Here is an 18,499-nt window from a genome sequence, read left to right as displayed (position 1 = left end):
CTGCTGTTCCAGTGTTTTCAGTTACTTTCTGCCACTTGTTGTGGATCGATACAGGCACAAACACATTTCCTCGATATAAAATCATCCTTGAGAACGAATGCTGTAGACAGAATACAGCTACCTTGTTCCAGATCACATCCAGATTTCAAGTTGTTTTCTTCAAGGTACTCAATAGCTAAGGCAGTGAGCATTTGCAGTCCCCTGTGTGAAGGAATACAGTGCCCCACAAAACACAGAAATGGTGAAACTAACCACCACAGAGACGCAGAGGAGCCACTCTCAGGCTCAGAAGTAAGTTCCCTGCAGAGCCATTGCCTCCTGTCCCCAATTTCACTTTTGGTCTGGCCTTTTCCGATGTAAACACAAGCAAACACCCCCAAGAGCAAAAGATAAAGCATGGTGCAGCGAACCAAAGAACTGCAATGCACACCCAGTTCACCGCTTGAAGAGGAAATGAAAGATGCAGCCATGTAGACCGGGGCTACTCACGTCTCATGCAAGACCACCAGCAAGCGAGTGGTGAGGTGGCTGCAGTGGTCCCCGTAACCTGGAGCAGCCAAACCAGCCTTGGCAGGAGCCACATCTTTTTTCTCAGGAAGTTTTTCTTCCCACAACTCCTTACTGACTTTCGTTTAGCTGGGCACCTGCTCTGCTCCGTGCAGGGGGCTGCTGCATAACGAGGCACAGAAATGTGCCACTACATCATTTGTCTGCCATGACAAGTGCACAGGTGACAACCACACTTAATACTGATAAAGAAACCCTGATGGTTTTCTCTGAAGCATTCTGAGGAAACATGGTGCTTACAAATGTTTCAAATTATCTGAATGTCATTCATGTTTTGTTTTTTTTTTTTTTAAAGAACACAGGCTCACACATGGCTTTTATCAACACAAGGAGTTTCTAACCACGTAATTTTTTAAGTACATATTTGACTTTCCTCCAAAAATTATCTATAAAAGACAGGAGGGCCTCATTTAAAAGAAACTAATGAGTTTTCTCCTGTTAAGATTTCTAATTTTGCTCTGCTAGACACTTACTGAAACGAGAATGCTAAACTTCTATTCGAAAGAGGAAGGTCAAACTTGAAGGCAGCGTTGGTCGGTGGATCCACCTCTGGCTGCTCATGCCCTCACTGTAGGCTTTCCAGAAGTGCCCCAAGAACCACCCTACCTCAGCACTCTACCAGTTCTACGGTGAATTCTCCATACAATTGTGTTTTAATCAGGACTAAATAATTTTCAGACCCCTCTGACCACACGTGATGCTGACCATTCTTATCACGTGGCTGGGGGAGCTGAAGACCACACTGGCTTATCTCCCTCCTTGGGCAGATTCTGCCTAAAACATGGCCAAAAGTACTGCTGTTGTGCTCAGAAGATTGACCTTGTGGATGAAAACACTTTGTGGGAGTAAAGCGAATTTTCTGCAATCTTTCGGAGCTTAAATAACTCCGATTTGGCAAAATAAACATGGATGAAAATTAGAAACTAAAAAAGGTGGTATTTGTGAATCTTACTTCGTTTGGGTTCCAGAAAATCGTTCAGCAAAGCAATTATGGACTGTAAATGCCACTCCCACGTGTGCTCTGCTTTGCAGCATATCAGACAAAGTCTGTTTTATAAGGTTTCATGTAAGGAGCTATTCTCCTTGTTCCCCAGGGAGAGAATGCACACGAGGCTGTGGAATGCTGAGGGATCTCACTTCTAGAAAACCCGCTTTCAAGACAAAGCATGTTCAAAGACACTGAATTTCCCACACTTGGAGCTCAGTACAAGCCCAACCCCAGCACCCCTGACAGGACACACAGCAGGTTTCAGCCACGCAGCAAAGGTTGCTGATGAGATCGGGTCACACATTCAGAGCGGGAAGAAGCTGTGGTGGTGAAGCTGCAGATCCTTCAAGAGACTAATTCAAGTGATGTGCAATCACAGTGTGCTGGAAATCTCCATTCCTGAAGAGTGAGTGGTCTGGCAGCTAAAGGACAGGCGCCTCCAGCTCCCACCAGGGTCACCACACCTGCAGGTGCCCTGTACTTCTTGTTTCTTGCCTCTGCAGCAGTAAAATCAGAGTGAGCACAGATTCTGAAATCTCTTAGTCTTTACAGAGCCAGACGACACACCCCTCTGCCATTTTGCCAACTTTCTCTCTACCATCATGCTACCACTTAAGTCTTTATTCTGTTTTCCTTTTTCAGTTTCTGTAGCATGGATAATAGAAGAAGAGATCTGCTTTTCTGCATGCTAGCAAAGATGCTTTTTAGCCCTTATGGACGGCTGTAACACAGAAAACCTGGCATGTGAGGCATCAGCCCATATTTCAGGTGAGGAAGGATTTCTTCATACCAGCAGTGCCAAATCCTTCCCGTGGAATTTGCACTTACTTTCCCTTGCACTTATCTTCTATTATTATCAGAAATAGACTGAAAAAAGGGTTAATTTATGTGCTTTAGATAGAAGTAAACCAGAACATTCCTGAAATGGCACATCTAGCATCAGATCAAGAGGGTACACGGGGGAGGTAAGACAGCTTTGGGAGCACACTCACCTACCAGGTCAGGCACCTGCACTCTGAAAATGGTATTTGCTGCTGCATCACTGAAGTTTTGCACTGTTCCAGGCAACGTGCTTGTTTGGGATTTACAATATTCATTCCTGTGGTGAGATGAATTTGCATTTCTTCAACTTTCAACTCATGCATAAAGACTAGCTAGTGATTTTCTAGTCTGCTTTGAGTGGTGATGGGTAGCATGAATCTGGTATCATCCCAGAAAACTTCCCCATCCTGCCTTTCTCCAAGATAAAGTAATGTGCTATTAGCTGTTACTAGCAACAGACTGCTAAATGCATGCCCTGCCAGCTAAGTTAGGTCTGTAGCACAGAGTGGGGAAGAGCAAAATACTAGTGGTTGTAATGTAAGAGTTGGGGCAGAGAGCCAAATTTCAAAATTTCAGGTTGAGGTAGCCATTCAAAAACCACTTCTGGAAAATGGAGGAGGCAGTAAAAAATCACTTGGAAGGAACACCTCTGGAACACTTTGAAATCCACTAATCACTTAAAATTGCCTAATATTCCCAGTACTTCCTCTGACATAACGCACTTCCCCACCAGACAAATAGTGGAAAATCCAAACCGCCTATGCCTTTCATCCTCGGCAATTTTAGCTGAATGAAAAAAAAAAAAAAAAATTGATTAAAACTGCACAGCAGACTGCTGGACGATCTACGTCACTTCTTACTATTACCCCAAGTAATTACCAAGTAATTAGCAGTGATTGGGGTTGAGGTCTGTCTAGAGTACTCCTAAGATTCAGCCCCTATTCTTGGATAAGCAGAAAGCCTGGACCGATAGAGGCATTTTAGATTCCAGACAAAATCAGGGAATCAAATTGCTCCAAAGTATAATCAGTCACTGAGAAAGTAATGCAATGCAGAAAAGGCAAGATACTTATCTATCTATTAAATGACATGATTCACCACCCACATGGAGACAACACAATGCTTATCAACCTTCTTTGATGGTACTCTTGAAATGGCAGATCCATCTTCCTGTTTAGTTTACAGAACAGTATCTGTTAGATCCTGAACCATAGGAATGCAAAAAAAGGGGAGAGAAGGAGGAGGTTCTGGCATATCAACTAATTTTAAAATATCTGTGTGTTATTTTCCAGGCCCCTATACTTCACGACTCCAAACCTTCTGAAAGGATAATTCTGCTGCTGCTATAACTTTGCCCCAACATACATACAAGCGTGGAACTCACACTGTTTCATGACTACAGAAAAGCCTCAGCATGCAATAACCTACGTCTTGCTGAACCCTCTCTTTACTTCATTTACACAAAAGATTACATAGGGCTCTTGTAAGTACATACGACCCACTCCCTTCAGCCCCAGCAAAGCTTTGTCTGAGATGCATCAAGTTTTCAGCTGAAGTCTTAGACATTTTAAGAGTGTGCTGCCATTTTGAGAAGCCATAACCAGGCTACTTGATTACAGTAATTTAATACATTTCAAATCCTACTCCACGCAAACTCTCCTAGCTTAGAAGCGATTTTGCGTTTTCATGTTCATGTTCTTGTTTATTTCTGCAGAACTCTGTCTTCTGTGCCCTCTTTGTACTTGAAGTTATGGACCTGATGAAGAAGTCATGTGGTGACATTCTCCAGCCTGTGCTATGCCGGAGGTCACATCAGAGTAGATGAAGATAATAATCCCTCGTGGATTCTGTATCTGAGCATCTTCCCCAGAGACTCTCAAACAGGAAAAAAACATCCCAGTTGGTCAGGAATCTAAACAAGAGAGAATGACTCCCAGTTTAAGCCTGCAACGCGGAGGAGGATAGGCAACCGACTTTGTCGTGTTTAGGAAGCAGGGCCTGAAGGGAGCACAGCAGCAGAGCGCTGCTTTACTTGTCAACTCCTTCCTCTGACACTGCCCAAGCCCACATGGTGAAAGCAGACAACTACAGTTCAATAAAGACTGAAGCTGCCTCAAGGAGTTACTGCTCCAAATGACTCCTTCAGCCTGCTTACCAAAGTGCACAGAGATAAAGTAGAAAAACACAGCTTGAGGCAACAGACTACAGAAGTCGTCCTTGTGACCCATGGACATAAATCCCTTTAAAGGTGTTTAAATAGTGAGGTTCCTAGGTGCCTAGAAAAACACTTAGTATCATGGAAGGACAAAAGTTTATCCCAAAGCTAAACGAAACCCCAGCGTGCTATAAAAATCCATGCTGGGACCTACCACTGAGAGCTTCACCAGAGTGACCTGAACAGAGTGAAGTCTCCTCGGCCCTGCTCCTGAGTCAGGGTGTGTGGCTGGCTTCATACAGAGTGCCTTTCCAGAGCTGTCAGCTGCTTTAAATCCACTTAAAATGGACAAAGGAAACGAGGAATAATGGGAATAAGATCAGGGTCATCATCAGTAAAGTACCCCGTAGGCTGTGAGTCTGTTTCCCAAAGACAGTCCTTTAAACTTTGCTTCAAGCAGAAATGCTCCTCATATTCAGCACCTGTTTTCGTCACCTTCGCACAACTCTGAACAGCTCCTCGGCTCCTGTAGCAGCCCCCTTTTCTCCTGCCACGAGTTCAGTATTGGCAGGAGAGCGGCTGGAGGAAGAGGCCCTTCACCAGCACAACTGGAGAAAGCAAGAGAGGAGCCAGGGCGCAGGAAGCAGGCAGGCTGGTGAGCGGCCACAGCAGGAGGTTATGGTGCTGCTGTAAACACCGAGGGGCATTTGTGTTAAATACGGTATTCATAACTATTTATAACTCGACTGCATGTGGTTAGGAAAAAAAAAAAAAAAAAAGAAAGAAAAGAAACAAAGCAAAAGCACAACAAGCTGGGCTACCCCCATCCCTCTTTAAGCAGTTCGCCTGAGGTATGTCAAATAAAAGAGGGCGATTTTCATAGGATTAAGCTGAGAAAAATGTGTACTAGTTCCTATGGACAGCTCCTATAAATCACTCTAGATCCCAAACTTATCTGCTAATGGAAAGGCCAGCTGAAATCCCATCCAGTGGACATACACCTTTTCCAGAGGAATTCTCTGCAGGCCATATGCTGCAAAGATTTCAATGCAATAAATTAATCTGCTTAAGTTATAGCCAGATACTATGTTTTAATACTGACATACTGTTAGTAATGGCATACCTATGCCTGTTTTGTTTTGACTTTTGAGTATATCGCATTTCAAGCTCTATTCCAACTACTTTGAAGAAGGAACAATCTTAATTTTCACCGCCATTAATCTCTCTGAATGAAAGCAGAGGTCTGCATTAATGCTGAACGTAACAGCGACCCCATGGTTGCATTTAACCCAAGGCTGCTGCGGAACAGGCAGGAACAAATGGTGTCCAGCACCGTAGCAAAGCTTCTCTCCCTGATCAATTGTGGAAAGCAGAGCACGTAACAATATATGTGCTGAGCTATTACATTTCATTCAGCTGCTTTATTCACGGTACGTGTATGGGCTGGTAGTACCTTTTCAATTTTACAGGTAGGAAATCTGAAAGATTCCTTTGAAAGAAAAGCAGCTTACCCTGGAATGGGTCCCAGGGTCCCCAATGACTTTTCCTACCGGTTGAGGCTACAGAGTATTGTTTTTCTTGGAGACATCTTGATCCAAATATCCCTTTGACTTTTTGTGTGCCTGCTTAGGGACTTGCTGGGAGCAGGGGTACACAGAACTCCAGATTGAACATGGTGTGCATCTCCTCTCAGGCCTCCCAAGCAATCACGCCAACAGTTTCACACCACGAATGGGTGAATCAGGAAGATAATGAGAAATGAATGGGCAGGTGGTAACCATGGTATCTGCAATAAAAGCTCAGGAGGAGTGGAAAGTGGAATACAGATGCAAATGCTGCCTCATGGAATACTGATTCAAAGGTTTTATATAAAACATTTTTATGTGACTTTCCATTCACCTTCACTTCTAACACAACCATGGCACAATCCAACACTCCACATAGGCTCAAGCAGTCTCTTCCTCTTCCCTGAGGCCAATTTGGGGGGGAGGACAAAGACTTGTAACAGACATCAAGCATTCCTGTTTGTATCGGGGTCCAGCCCCATTGCAGAGACCACAACTCTGTTCCCTTCCTCAGTTTCATCAATCCACAACAGCAGTAGCTGCTGGGAAGAGAAAAATGGTAGAGGATATTTACTGATTCCTTCTTAAGCTTTCAAGAGATAAGAGATAAAAGTTTATCTAGATGTATCGTACTGAAAACATAAGTGGGAAAACACTAGACCTGAAAGCTTGTGCGCTGTATTTTTTTGTTGTTGTTGTTGTTTCAGTATGCCTGTGTGTTATTTGCTTACCATGCCCATGTTCAAGCCAGAGATATTTTCTGCATCTACAATCAGCAATAGCATAGACTGACCATGGAATACTCCAGGACCAAAACTTGGTATGACAAAAGCATGCGAAAAGACCAATGGAAGCAAAAGCACTTAATTTCACTGCACTCTGACCTGCAGCCCCACATCAATTCCAAAATTCATTCATACCAAAGACACAAAAATAACAAATGCTTTAAGAAATCAAACTTATTTTTCCCTATACAAAATAATATGGTGCTGCTTCCTGTGAAATCTTGCTTCTTGCTAAATTGGCAAAGTATAGCTAATCAGGCATAGCTACATCCTTCCTTCTACCTACTAGTTTAGAAAAGAGAAGGGATAAGGTATGGGAAGCAAACCACAAGTCTGGCCAAGCAAGCAGCAGAATAAGGCCAAGAATAAGGCATTTCAAAGGTTAAGAAAGATTACCAATACATGCAACCTCTTGATGTATCATCTCCTAACAATTAGCCAGAGGCTGTAACCACATAAACTGTAAAATATTCTGCTGAACTAATTTTAACATATAATTATTCTTGTTTGTTACTGATCCAGGTATTTACATACCAGCTCACAATTCTGACAAATAGCTCCCAGTTTTTGCACTTGCAAAAAGTATATCAGGGCTCATAAAATAAAACTGCTAAAGTTTACATAATTACACTGACATTGCTAAGGCACAGCATCCTTTCTCATTACCTGCAGTCACATTAAAGATTTAGGATCTCTACACTACACAATGCACCCTTCTGCAAAGTCCTCCTCATCCAGAGCAAACTATTCAGGCAAAGAGACTTGAACCTACTTGCCTACTCTTCAGAAAAACTAACTATAGTATTAAAAGGAAAACTGTGCTGATCTTAACAGCTCCCTTAACAGCTCCCAGGCTGTCTGCTGATACAGTTGGTAGGCTTTGCTATGGTTTATAGAAAATTACAGTTCTTAGAAACAGTAATTTGGAGAATAACTCACTTCCTAAATCAGCTTTTTTGGGTGTGAAGTCACAAGAGGGTGGGAGAGCAGAGTTCTCCCTGACTCTCCACTACCTTGTGCTGCACAGCGCTGTACACGCTTCCAAGGGAAGATACCACTCTAATTAGGCTTTGCTTTCCATCCACGCTGCATCTGCTTAAGTGGACAGACAAAGCACAAAGCAATTCAAACTTGATTAGCTTTCAATACAGTAATAATGAAATGTAGTCCTTCTTTAACAATTGACCTGAGAAGCAGAAGCTTACTAGGGACAACAGGCTCAAACAGAAACCTTTTAGGCTACAAACCTCCCTGCTCCCCATACGTAGCAGCCATAATTAACACTTCATACATTTCAGACTATTCCTGCAAAACTCTCCTGCTCACACTTGCTCTTTTAAAGGCTTGGATTCTGCAGTCCCTAGAAGTGAGGTCAGGAAGGGAATGTGCTAAGTACACAGAATGAAACACAGTTTACGGTTCTTCCTTGCACTTACCTACACTTGTAGGAAATATATCCTCATTGTTGATTTGCACCTCGATCCAGTCCATGAGAAGATTCATATACTGTGGTGCTGGCAATGCTGTAGGCTTCTTGTACTTCATGTCATCCTGCCACCGGTACTCATACTTAGGGCCTCCAGACATCACGGGGCAGGTCCTCTCTGTGCAGAACTCACAGATAGTTCCATAAATGAGGTTGATCCTGTTGAAGAAGTCAACAACGTGGACAGCTACCCAGTCATTTTGGTCTTCTCCGCTGGGCAACTGCACAGCTGCTTTCAAGTCCACACCTGAGTTCAGAGAGGCTTGTGCTCGTTTATGAAGCTCAAACCTCTGGGTTCCAGGTTCAAACTTGCGTTTTGGACGGAAAGTCTTATCCTTATTAAAGACTTGTTTGAGTGCTATGGACATGTCTGGTAATCTCCTGCTCTGCAGCAGATGGCAGAAAAGCACTGTTGAGATTTAATGCAAGTAACTGAAAACAGTTGCTCCCTGTCACAGGTCTTCCAGGTTCTTTTCGTCACTGAAGTTTGTACCAACTTCAAAGCCGTCTACTAGCTCTTCCACTTGAAAGCCTTCCCGAAAGGCTTCATGTCCCTAAGGATATGGAAACAATATATGTTAATGGTAAGCTCAAGTCTGGACCCATCCGTTTGTTACTGTAGTAATTATGAGCTGAAAAGCAAATTTAGAATCCAAAACAAGCCAGCCTTAAAAACTAGCCAATCCCTAACCTAAGTTAAATGAAAAGCTTCATTTTATTCAAAGTATTAAGGAATTAACATCTCCGTCTTTTTAAAATATCTACACACACAAATGCTATTAAGTAATAAAGAGGGGAATTAAAAGTATCTTGTGTAATCTTACTATCTTTGTACCATTTTTAAACCAACCCTTCCATTTTGCTGTATTTTACAGTGATTGAACACCATACCTAATATATGTATAAAATTAGCAGACAAAATACCACGTGACTATTTAGAAGTCTTATCCAACTGTTTCTAAAGCGACAGATGGTACCTCTCAGCATTCACCATAGATTCAGTCCTCTTCCCCGTAGAAAAAAAAAAAAAAAAAACAACAAACAATCCATGAGCAAGATTTCTCCATATTTGTTCTGTATTTTTAATTAATTGGCTATTTGTTCTGCAGACCTCACAGAATGCAGTTAGAGTGGAACCTACCTATGGTATTGCACAGAAATAATTACTACATTCCACAGACCGGTACAGAGGTTGTTATCATTCTTGACCCACCCTCAGGAATTCAGCAGCGGTGTTAATTTTCCACTGAACTGCGTAAAATGATTAAAAAGCAATGGTGAAGCTGTCACTTTCTTTATAGCTCTATTCATCTTCTCCACAGGGGAATACTTGGCATAGTGGATCCATGACTCTATGCACAACACTGCCAGCAGGTCAAGGGAAGGGATTGTCCTGCTCAGCTCTGTGCTAGTGTGGCGTCACCTCAAGCTCTGTGTGTGGTTTGGGGCAATACAATATAGGAAGGACGTAAAAGTGTTAGAGAGTGACCAAAGAAGGGCTATCAACATGGTTAAGGGTCTAGAGGTCAAGGTGTATGAGGAGCAGCTGAGGTCCCTCAGTTTGTTCATCCCAGAGCAGAGCAGGCTGAGGGGAGGCCTGATGGCGGCCTGCAGCTCCCTCATGAGGGGAGAGGAGGGGCAGGCGCTGAGCTCTGCTCTCTGGGGACAGCGACAGGACCCGAGGGAACAGCATGGAGCTGGGACAGGGAAGGGTCAGGATGGGGGTTAGGGAAAGGGTCTGCACCCAGAGGGTGCTCGGGCACTGGGACAGGCTCCCCAGGGCAGTGGTCACAGCACTGAGGTGCCAGAGTGCAAGAAGCGTTGGGACAGTGCTGTCAGACATAGGGCCTGGTTTTTGGGTGGTGCTGTATGGAGCCAGGCGTTGGGACTCTGTGGTCCTTGTTGGTCCCTTCCAACTCAGAATACTCTAACTCTTTTAACAGCCAGCCTGACTGAGAAAAAGTAAATTACTGCTTTAGATCCTCGTTTCTTATACATACTTACATGTGTAAGAGTATTAACATCAGTAAATGCAGGCAATTAGTAGGTGATAGCATAGATAGGAGCTAGCTCAACAAGAATTTTGTTTTAGTATCAAAGGATTTACAATTAAAGACTTAGAGAGCAAACATTTCATGCTGTGCATTATTTAAGTTAAATAACACAATGTTTTACATTTGCACAGTTCTACAAAAATCATACCCTATCAGTGCATAATGAATACTCTCCAAGGGATTATGCGTGCTTCACTGTTTTCCCTAAAAGAAATCACATCCGTGAAAACTCTGCTAGGTTGTGTGTTGAAAGCACTGAATTATTCTGAAGACAGTTGCCCAAAGCTTTGCTGAGGGGCAAGAAATAACTAGAAAAAGGTACTTCTTTTTTCTTAAGCACCACAAGAAAGTTGCACATACCTAAGGAAAAAGAAATCTGACGTGCTAGATCCCATCTCCATGCAGTAGAACAAAAGCACCATGAAAAATACTCTCCCAAATGGCTGGAAGATTAGCATCCACTCAATTTAGCAGCAGGATACAACTAAATGAATCCAGCAGAGATGTGTTTGCTTCTCCTTTTACTGATGGCACATCTTTACACTGCCATGCAGAGATACTTCAATCATGAATTCATAAACAGCCATACTTTCTGTGCCAGCAAAATGTTAGACGTTCAGGGATGAACTCCATGCAGACCACTGTCAGATCTGACACGGTCCCTGACAGCGCGTTCAAGCACAGCACAGAGGTGCTGAAACCTGATGAAGGTCAGGGAAAGACCTGAAATAAAGCTAACCTTGTAACAATTCAGTTAAGCGTCATTGGCAGGAGATGAGGGCACTTTACAGAGACAACTTTTGCCCTACAGTTTGTTGTTGGTTGATAAGACCTGAAACTTCCATCTCTCCAATGCTTAGAAGCTTTGTGTCTGTTTATTTAACGCCCTTTCAAAGGACTGGTGAGTACTGCTGCTCAGACCGAGCTGGTGAGTGGCACACTTTGAGATGGCATTAAGCCAAAGTCCCAGTCTGCAATAACAAGGATGCTAGCAGTGGAGCTTTACAGCTCAGGTAACTAATCTTTCTAGTCTGGCACTCTAATGTGGCCACTTGGATTCCCTTCCTCACCTGTAAACATTCACCATAATGTGACAGGAGTTTTTAACAGAAAGCTGAGCACCAAATAAAACTTGTCTTCAAAAGATATATTTTGAATCTCAGTACTCACTGCTGTTAAACCTTTTCCAAGAAAAACAGAAGGCACCATATTTTATAAGCTATTTTCTACTGAATATACAAACACAATCATATTAAATATGTTCACTCAGCATGCGTTCAGTAAGTTTGCAGAAAAACAATTAACAGACTGTTGTGGTTTAACCCGGCCGGCAGCTAAGCACCACACAGCCGTTCGCTCACCCTCCCTCCTCCCTCTCTGGGATGGGGGAGAGAAACGGGAGAGTGAAGCCTGTGAGTTGAGATAAAGACAGTTTATTAAGACAGAAAAATAATAACAATAAGAATAATAACAACAATAATAATAATAACAACAATGATGATAATAGTACTACTGCTACTAATGCGTACGAAACAAGTGATACACAGTGCAATTGCTCACCACCCGCTGACTGATGCCCAGCCTAACCCCAAGCAGTCTGCTGCCCCCCGGCTAGCCACCCCTATATATTGTTTAGCATGACCCCATATGGTATGGAATACCCCTTTGGCTAGTTTGGGTCAGCTGTCCTGGGTCTGTCCCCTTCCAGCTCCTGCTGCACCCCCAGCCTGCCCGTTGGCAGGACAGAGTGAGAAGCTGAAACGTCCTTGGCTTGGTATAAGCACTGCTCTGGTACAATTAAAACAGCATGTTATCAGCACTCTTCTCATCCTGAGCCAAAACATAGCACCCTACCAGCTCCTAGGAGGAAAATAAACCCTGTCCTAACTGAAACCAGGACATACACAAAACAAGAGATGAAGCGACCAAAACATTCACCAAACAACTCATTATCTTGACTCTTTGTGTAACAAAGCTTGAGTCTTTTCTCTCTCTCTTAAAACGTCACAGAAGGCTGTGCAAAACTAGGGACATGTTACTGGCTTTCTCATATACTTTCACATACAAGACAGAAAAGAGTATGGTCTGAATTTGACAGAAATACCACAGCAAATCAGCCCTCTGAAATAATTTTATGCATCTTGCTTCCTGAGGGTATTTGCTGTCTATTTAACCCTGTTCTTCATTCAAAAACTAGCAGAAATGAATGAAGAAATAAAGAATTTTGAGACACCCCCTCACTGCTGAAACAGACGTCAATCTTGCAGGTTGTACAATGCCCTTACTGCCCCCACTTAAGCAACCAGCTCAGTCAGGCATTTCTAAACAGTTACAAACAGCATTGCCAATACTTCAATGGAAGAAAGAAGCTTTCATTTTACTTACAAGGGACAAAAGAACAGTGTAAGCTTCAGCTTGTGGCTCAGCAGAGTACCTGATTTTCGGTGGAGATTCACTTTAGGTTTAGGCTCTTCAAAGACTTAAACTAATGGGAAAGCTCCAGCCACAGTCAAGGCTCTAAAAGCATCCTTACTGCGTAGGCAATAAAGTGCTGGTACTTAATAGCAGGATGGCCACTCCTCTGCTTTGGACTGAATCACTAAACCTTTGCAGAAACTCATGCACCATTAGACTTCCAACACCTTGCAGCACTGTGTTTGAATCAACAACACGCGATGAGAGGTTTGTCATTCAATCATGGATCACATACTGTCAATTAAAACTTTGTAGTATTAGACGTATAAAGCAAAGCTATTGCTTCAGACTCATACAGCATTATCAAAAGAAACTCATCAGATAACCTTAACAACAAGCAATGAGCAAAATTTCATGATTTTTAAAGTACCAAGAATGTAACTTGGCTTGCCCCCGCCATCATTCTCACTTCCATGACAATTTTAATCTGCAGAGAATGAGAAATACTCTCAGTTCCATTATCTGGTCTTGAAAGGGATACTTCATGACTAAATGCTCCTTGAAATCTATGGTAGAGTAGCATCCTCCTTCCACATAAAATTAAACGTGACTATTCCTAATGCATTTGGCACTGTTTTGTGTTCAACTCTTCTCTCACACCACAGTAATGCCAGAACTTCTGATCTATACTAGTGTCAAAGGCCATAGAAAATGGCTTCTGATCCCCTATGACAGATTCTAACTATACATATAGAGACTATGTTCTGGATGCACTTCTGAACCATACATTTTTGGCTGTCCTGGTATAGGCACTGCAAGTAGATAACTCCTTCTGACACTTCAGTTTCTCCTCTTTCCTCTCACAGTAGTGCATTTGTGAAGAGGTATGATAGTCACCTGCAGCTTTTCTGAGGGCCTATTCCATGGCATGAATGATGTAGTTTGGTGAATTCCTTTGTTGGCAAAGCCATGCCTAAGAATGGTTGCCCCAGATTTGGAGATGGTGTCAGAATAAAGAATTAAGCCCATAACATCTTCACGTGTGGTATCAGCACCACAGTAATCACTGTTGTCCGCAGCTTTATATAGAAACATGCACATATGGCAATTTAGGCCACGCTCAGGGCAGCTCAGCATAAACAGCAGGTATAGTAAGTCAGCACACGGAAATAATAAACCAGTCCTACCTACACAAATACCACACACTGAAAAAAAAGTAAAGCTTGATCACTGTCCTGTCTGAGTCACTAATGAGTTAAAAACCTACTACATCATTTCTTCATATACTTTCTATTAAATCATAGGTAATAACAACATTAAGTGACACACTGTGTACAAACACACGTCTTTCATCACAGCACTCTAGTGGGCACTACACAAGTCTTAGAGGGCTGCTGGGAATGTAGCTGGTACAATTCACGTTTTATGATCTCTCCAGCAGCAGTGACACAGTAAGCTGTCTATCCAGCAAACAGTCTGAGAATCAACTTTTCATCCACTTATTTTTACATTTTTTCTTTCCAAAACGTAAGCCTTCATTCTGGGCACTTGCACTGCCTGGCTCAAAGACAGCTGAAGCCTGTAGAAAAGCACATATTAAATCAAAATCCCATTGAGCACAAACATTTTGTAGACTTCTCATGTTTGACTTCATATTTCACTACGCATTTTACTACAGCTACATTAGACATCACGGGCAACAAATATTTTAAATGTAGGCGCATATATATACCAATGCTCCTTTTTGAGTGTACACTTTCTCTACATCCAGGCTCCTGTTTGAGAGCCAGTATTATAATAGATAATGAACAGGTTCTCTAACACACTTAAGTATGAAGAATTGAGTGAGCAAAGGCCTGTCTTGAAGTCTGAAAACACCTTTCCTATTTACACATCAAAACGCATCCAAGTGAGTAGAAACAATAATATCCCCCGTATCTTATTTACATACTTAAATTTGTGCAATTCAGATAAGTTTTATCTGTAATCACAAGGAAAAAATGTAGCACAACCATGCTGTGCAACTTCATGATGAAAACTTCATGCAATGAAAAGAGTTTCCTCATGAACAAAAAGAAACACACACACACACAAAACACCTAACCAACCTGTAACAGATTTGCGTTAGAGTCAAAAAAGAAAGAAAAAAGGATCAAGGCAAATTTAGGTTACTGCAAAAATGATTCTTAAAAAGCACATACATGGGAACCAGATTCTGAAGGTTATTGTATCCTTTTTCTACATATTATCCTATTCTCAAGAGTCTTGCAAACTCCATAAAGAGTGGGCTCCCAAAGTATTGTAAGTCTCAGAAGTACACAGAAAAGCATAAACAATGACTTTGTTTCCCAGGTGCTCACTTGCATAGCTTCTCCATGGTTTCTACAGGAAAAGCTTTCAGGAAGAGCCAACATTATTAAAGAAAAAAATGTCCTGCTGCAGCTTTTATCCATGGTTTGTGTTATTTACCTGGAGCATTTTAATTAATACACAAAATAACAACAGAAAATGGTAGCATCCAGTGAAAGAAGTTAACTGATGCTTGAGGACAATAATTTCCTTATGATAACAGAGGTTCCAGCAGCTTTAGAAGAAGTTGCAGTTTGGCTTAATGTCCTTCTCACAAAAGGATTCCTGTGATTTCTTCACTTCTCTCTAAAGGTACCAGGATTACCTTGCATTAATCCTTGTATGATAACTGTAAGAACAACACTGAGGCTTCAGGGTTCTCAGGTGGAAAGTGCAGACTGCGAAGTCAAAGAAATCAAAGGGCTGGAACACCTCTGCTATGAAGACAGGCTGAGGGAGTCGGGGTTGTGTAGTCTAGAGAACAGAAGAGAGATGTCATTGCAGTCTTCCAGTACCAGAAGGGGGCCTACAGGAAAGATGGGGAGAGACTTTTTACAAGGGCAAGTAGTGATGAGACAAGGAGTGATGGCTTTATACTGAAGAGGGGAGAATTAGATTAGATGTAAGGAAGAAATTCCTTACTGTGGGGGTGGTGAGGTGCTGGCTCTGGTTGCCCAGATAAGCAAGCTGTGGATGCCCCATCCCTGGAGGTGTTTAAGACCAGGCTGGATGGGGCCTTGAGCAAACTGGTCTGGTGGGAGGTGTCCCTGCCCATGGCAGGGGGGTTGAACAAAATGATCTTTAAGGTCTCTTCCAGCCCAAACCGCTCTGTGAAAAATCTTCTGTGAAAAGTCTTCCTAAAGTCAGAAAAATTTCCCAGATATAGCAACATCCATTTGACATGCAATAGCTAGCATTTGTGCATGGAGAGACAAAAGGAGCAAGTACTTTCCTGGTACTACTAAAAACCACAACTGTAAAAGATCACAGAAAACAATACAAAGAGTATTTTAATAACTGAGGTGTCTAGGTTCAATGAAATGAATATAAATGAGTTTTGACCTGATTCTTACCTTGTTTAGAGCAGTAACTTCTTTCCTGTCCCTCCTCTACCTCATTTCTAAGCTATATTATCAGAAAGGGAAAGCAAAATACAATGGATACCTGTCTATAAATTCTGTGTCCTTCAAAAATGCACATACTCCTGTAACATTTGACAAACAGAAATTTCATTGGATCGTCTTCTGCCTGAAAATCTAACCTAAACTAGTATTGTGGCAACATTTGATAATGGGAACAGAATCATGCTTTATTCCTCCAAGAAACTATAGCTATTTTCACAGGGATTAAATTTAAAAACAATACAGAACAGGGTCAGTCCCTCTGTTGTGGCTGAGTAGCAATGGCTCACACGGGTGAGCAGACATACATCTTAGGTGCAAACTTCATTACACAAATGAAGTAGGCTTTTCACTATGAGGAAATATTTTTCTGTTTTAACAGGGCACTCACTCCTCAACCAGTATCAGTCTTTAACGAGTATAAAAGGACTTACATCCCATCTGAAGATCTAAAGAGGTACAATTTAAGGTGAATTGGAGAAGTTCTCTCTCAGAATTACAGTACAGAAACTGCAAAATGTTCATGGTTTAGATTACACTGAAGATTACCCTGTTCCTGTCATTCAGGAACTCAAGGTCTTGAGCTTCTACAGACTGATATTCATGCATGGGTATTACTGTAATTTCTTTCTGAAAAGTTCTGTCCTACCTCAACACTCTCTCTCACATTACTCCTTACCATGCCTTCTGTGATACCTGGCCCTGATGCTTACATTCCCTTGCAGGACCTACATGAGACCGAGAACTAAACCACGCTCATTGAAGAGACCACTGATTTTTCATCCCAGTCAATTTATTTGATCCTCTGTTTGGCTATATAGCACAGAGAAGAGGACAGCACGAAGCAAGGTCTGTGGAGGGCAGAGGCTGGGACAGATGGGACAAGAGGGAATGCCTTTTTAGCCACAGCCACTTCAGCGAATCACAGCGTTTACCACTGCCATCTCAGACCTCCCCAGCTCTTAAAGCAGGTAGGGAACTCCCTTTAGCTCAGGCAACTATTGAGGTTGAATTTTGACAGGCTGACAGATCACACAGGAAAGAATTCAGTTCTGACAGTCCCTTCCAATGCTGTTTTTTGGATACACATCCAGGTTCTTCCAGTTCTCTTCTTGGTTCACAGGCTTCAACTGGTCTGAGCTGTGGCTAGCGTGCTTACAAGCACTGCTACGAAACCACATGCTCTGTAAGTACACAAACAGCCTCTGCTTTCAGTTACCAAGTGCTTGTGACCTGCTACCTCCTTCCACCACTAAACAAAACAAAGCCTGTACACATGCAAGTGCGTGGTTTGACCAGCTGGTCCTATAACCACTGCTCTTGTAAACACTTACCCCACCAGTAGATTGCGTGGCTGGGCTGACTTACCGTGGTAGGAGCAGCAACAGAACCAGCTCACTAACCCTGCTTATGCCAAAACCTTTTGGTTTCTGTGGATGGAGTCCTTACCACAACAGGGTGCTGTTCTTACACCTCTGTAGCATGTTATTGCAGAATTTGCTGCGACAGGGAACTGTTATAATCTTTCATTCCTTTAGAAAAATTGACAGGACTGGTGAAAGATGTAAGAAAAATATAGCAGCATTGAGAGAAGAGATACAAATTGAACTATTTGGTGATTTTTTATTATAATACATATCTGTCTCCTCCGGTTTGCTTCATTTCTGACTCCAACCAGTTTCAACTATGCTGCAGTCAGTAGGAGCTCTGACACTGACTAAATAGAGGTAAAATTTTACTTTTACTCTCTGAACGCTCTCCCTTGAGAGGAGAATAAGAACTCATTAAACTATGGTTTAACTTCATAAATCTTTGTCCTGTTCAGTTTAACTTGCTCCTTAATCTACATTCTGGCTTTTCAAAGCACTGGCACAACCAAGTATACAGAGCTAAAATACGAGTTCCTGCTCACCCCTATGCTCTAAGGCCATCCACACAATTCCCAAACACAAAAGCCTAAAACCTGAGCTTTAATGTGAATCCACTGAAGTCTACTTAAAAAAATGTCCATGTCAGGTCACGTGAGTGATAGGGAACATTAAAACATGCACATGCAAAAATGTTCCAGCGGTCTGAGATCTGAACTCAGGGCCTCACTCTTCTCATTCATGTACAGGTTAAGCAGAGGTCCTTCTGTACATGGCAGGACAGCAGCTTATCTGCTAGCAGTCAGCAGTTTATCTCCTGGGACT

General features: G+C 42.3%; 1 protein-coding gene across 12 annotated transcripts in view; it reads right to left on the bottom strand.

Annotated features, from left to right (window-relative positions):
- The window catches only part of MOB3B (MOB kinase activator 3B), a 92,843-nt gene that overhangs the window by 43,631 nt on the left and 30,713 nt on the right, over positions 1-18,499 (bottom strand). For 5 of the 12 annotated variants that reach the window (XM_068666600.1, XM_068666598.1, XM_068666605.1 and 2 more), the window contains 2 exons: positions 15,512-15,660; positions 8,319-8,922 (listed from right to left, as the gene is read on the bottom strand). In XM_068666600.1, the coding sequence (XP_068522701.1) occupies positions 8,319-8,736 (418 nt within the window). In that variant the 5' untranslated portion in view covers positions 8,737-8,922; positions 15,512-15,660. Of the gene's footprint in view, positions 1-8,318; positions 8,923-12,083; positions 14,417-15,511; positions 15,713-18,499 lie in introns of all 12 variants that reach the window. The other 7 variants (XM_068666602.1, XM_068666596.1, XM_068666603.1 and 4 more) reach the window with 3 other exon arrangements.

The sequence above is a fragment of the Anas acuta genome, chromosome Z (genome assembly GCF_963932015.1).
Source record: "Anas acuta chromosome Z, bAnaAcu1.1, whole genome shotgun sequence".
NCBI classification, from domain to species: Eukaryota; Metazoa; Chordata; class Aves; order Anseriformes; family Anatidae; genus Anas; species Anas acuta.
Note: the sequence above shows the minus strand (reverse complement) of the source record. Positions and strands in the feature narration are given on the sequence as shown.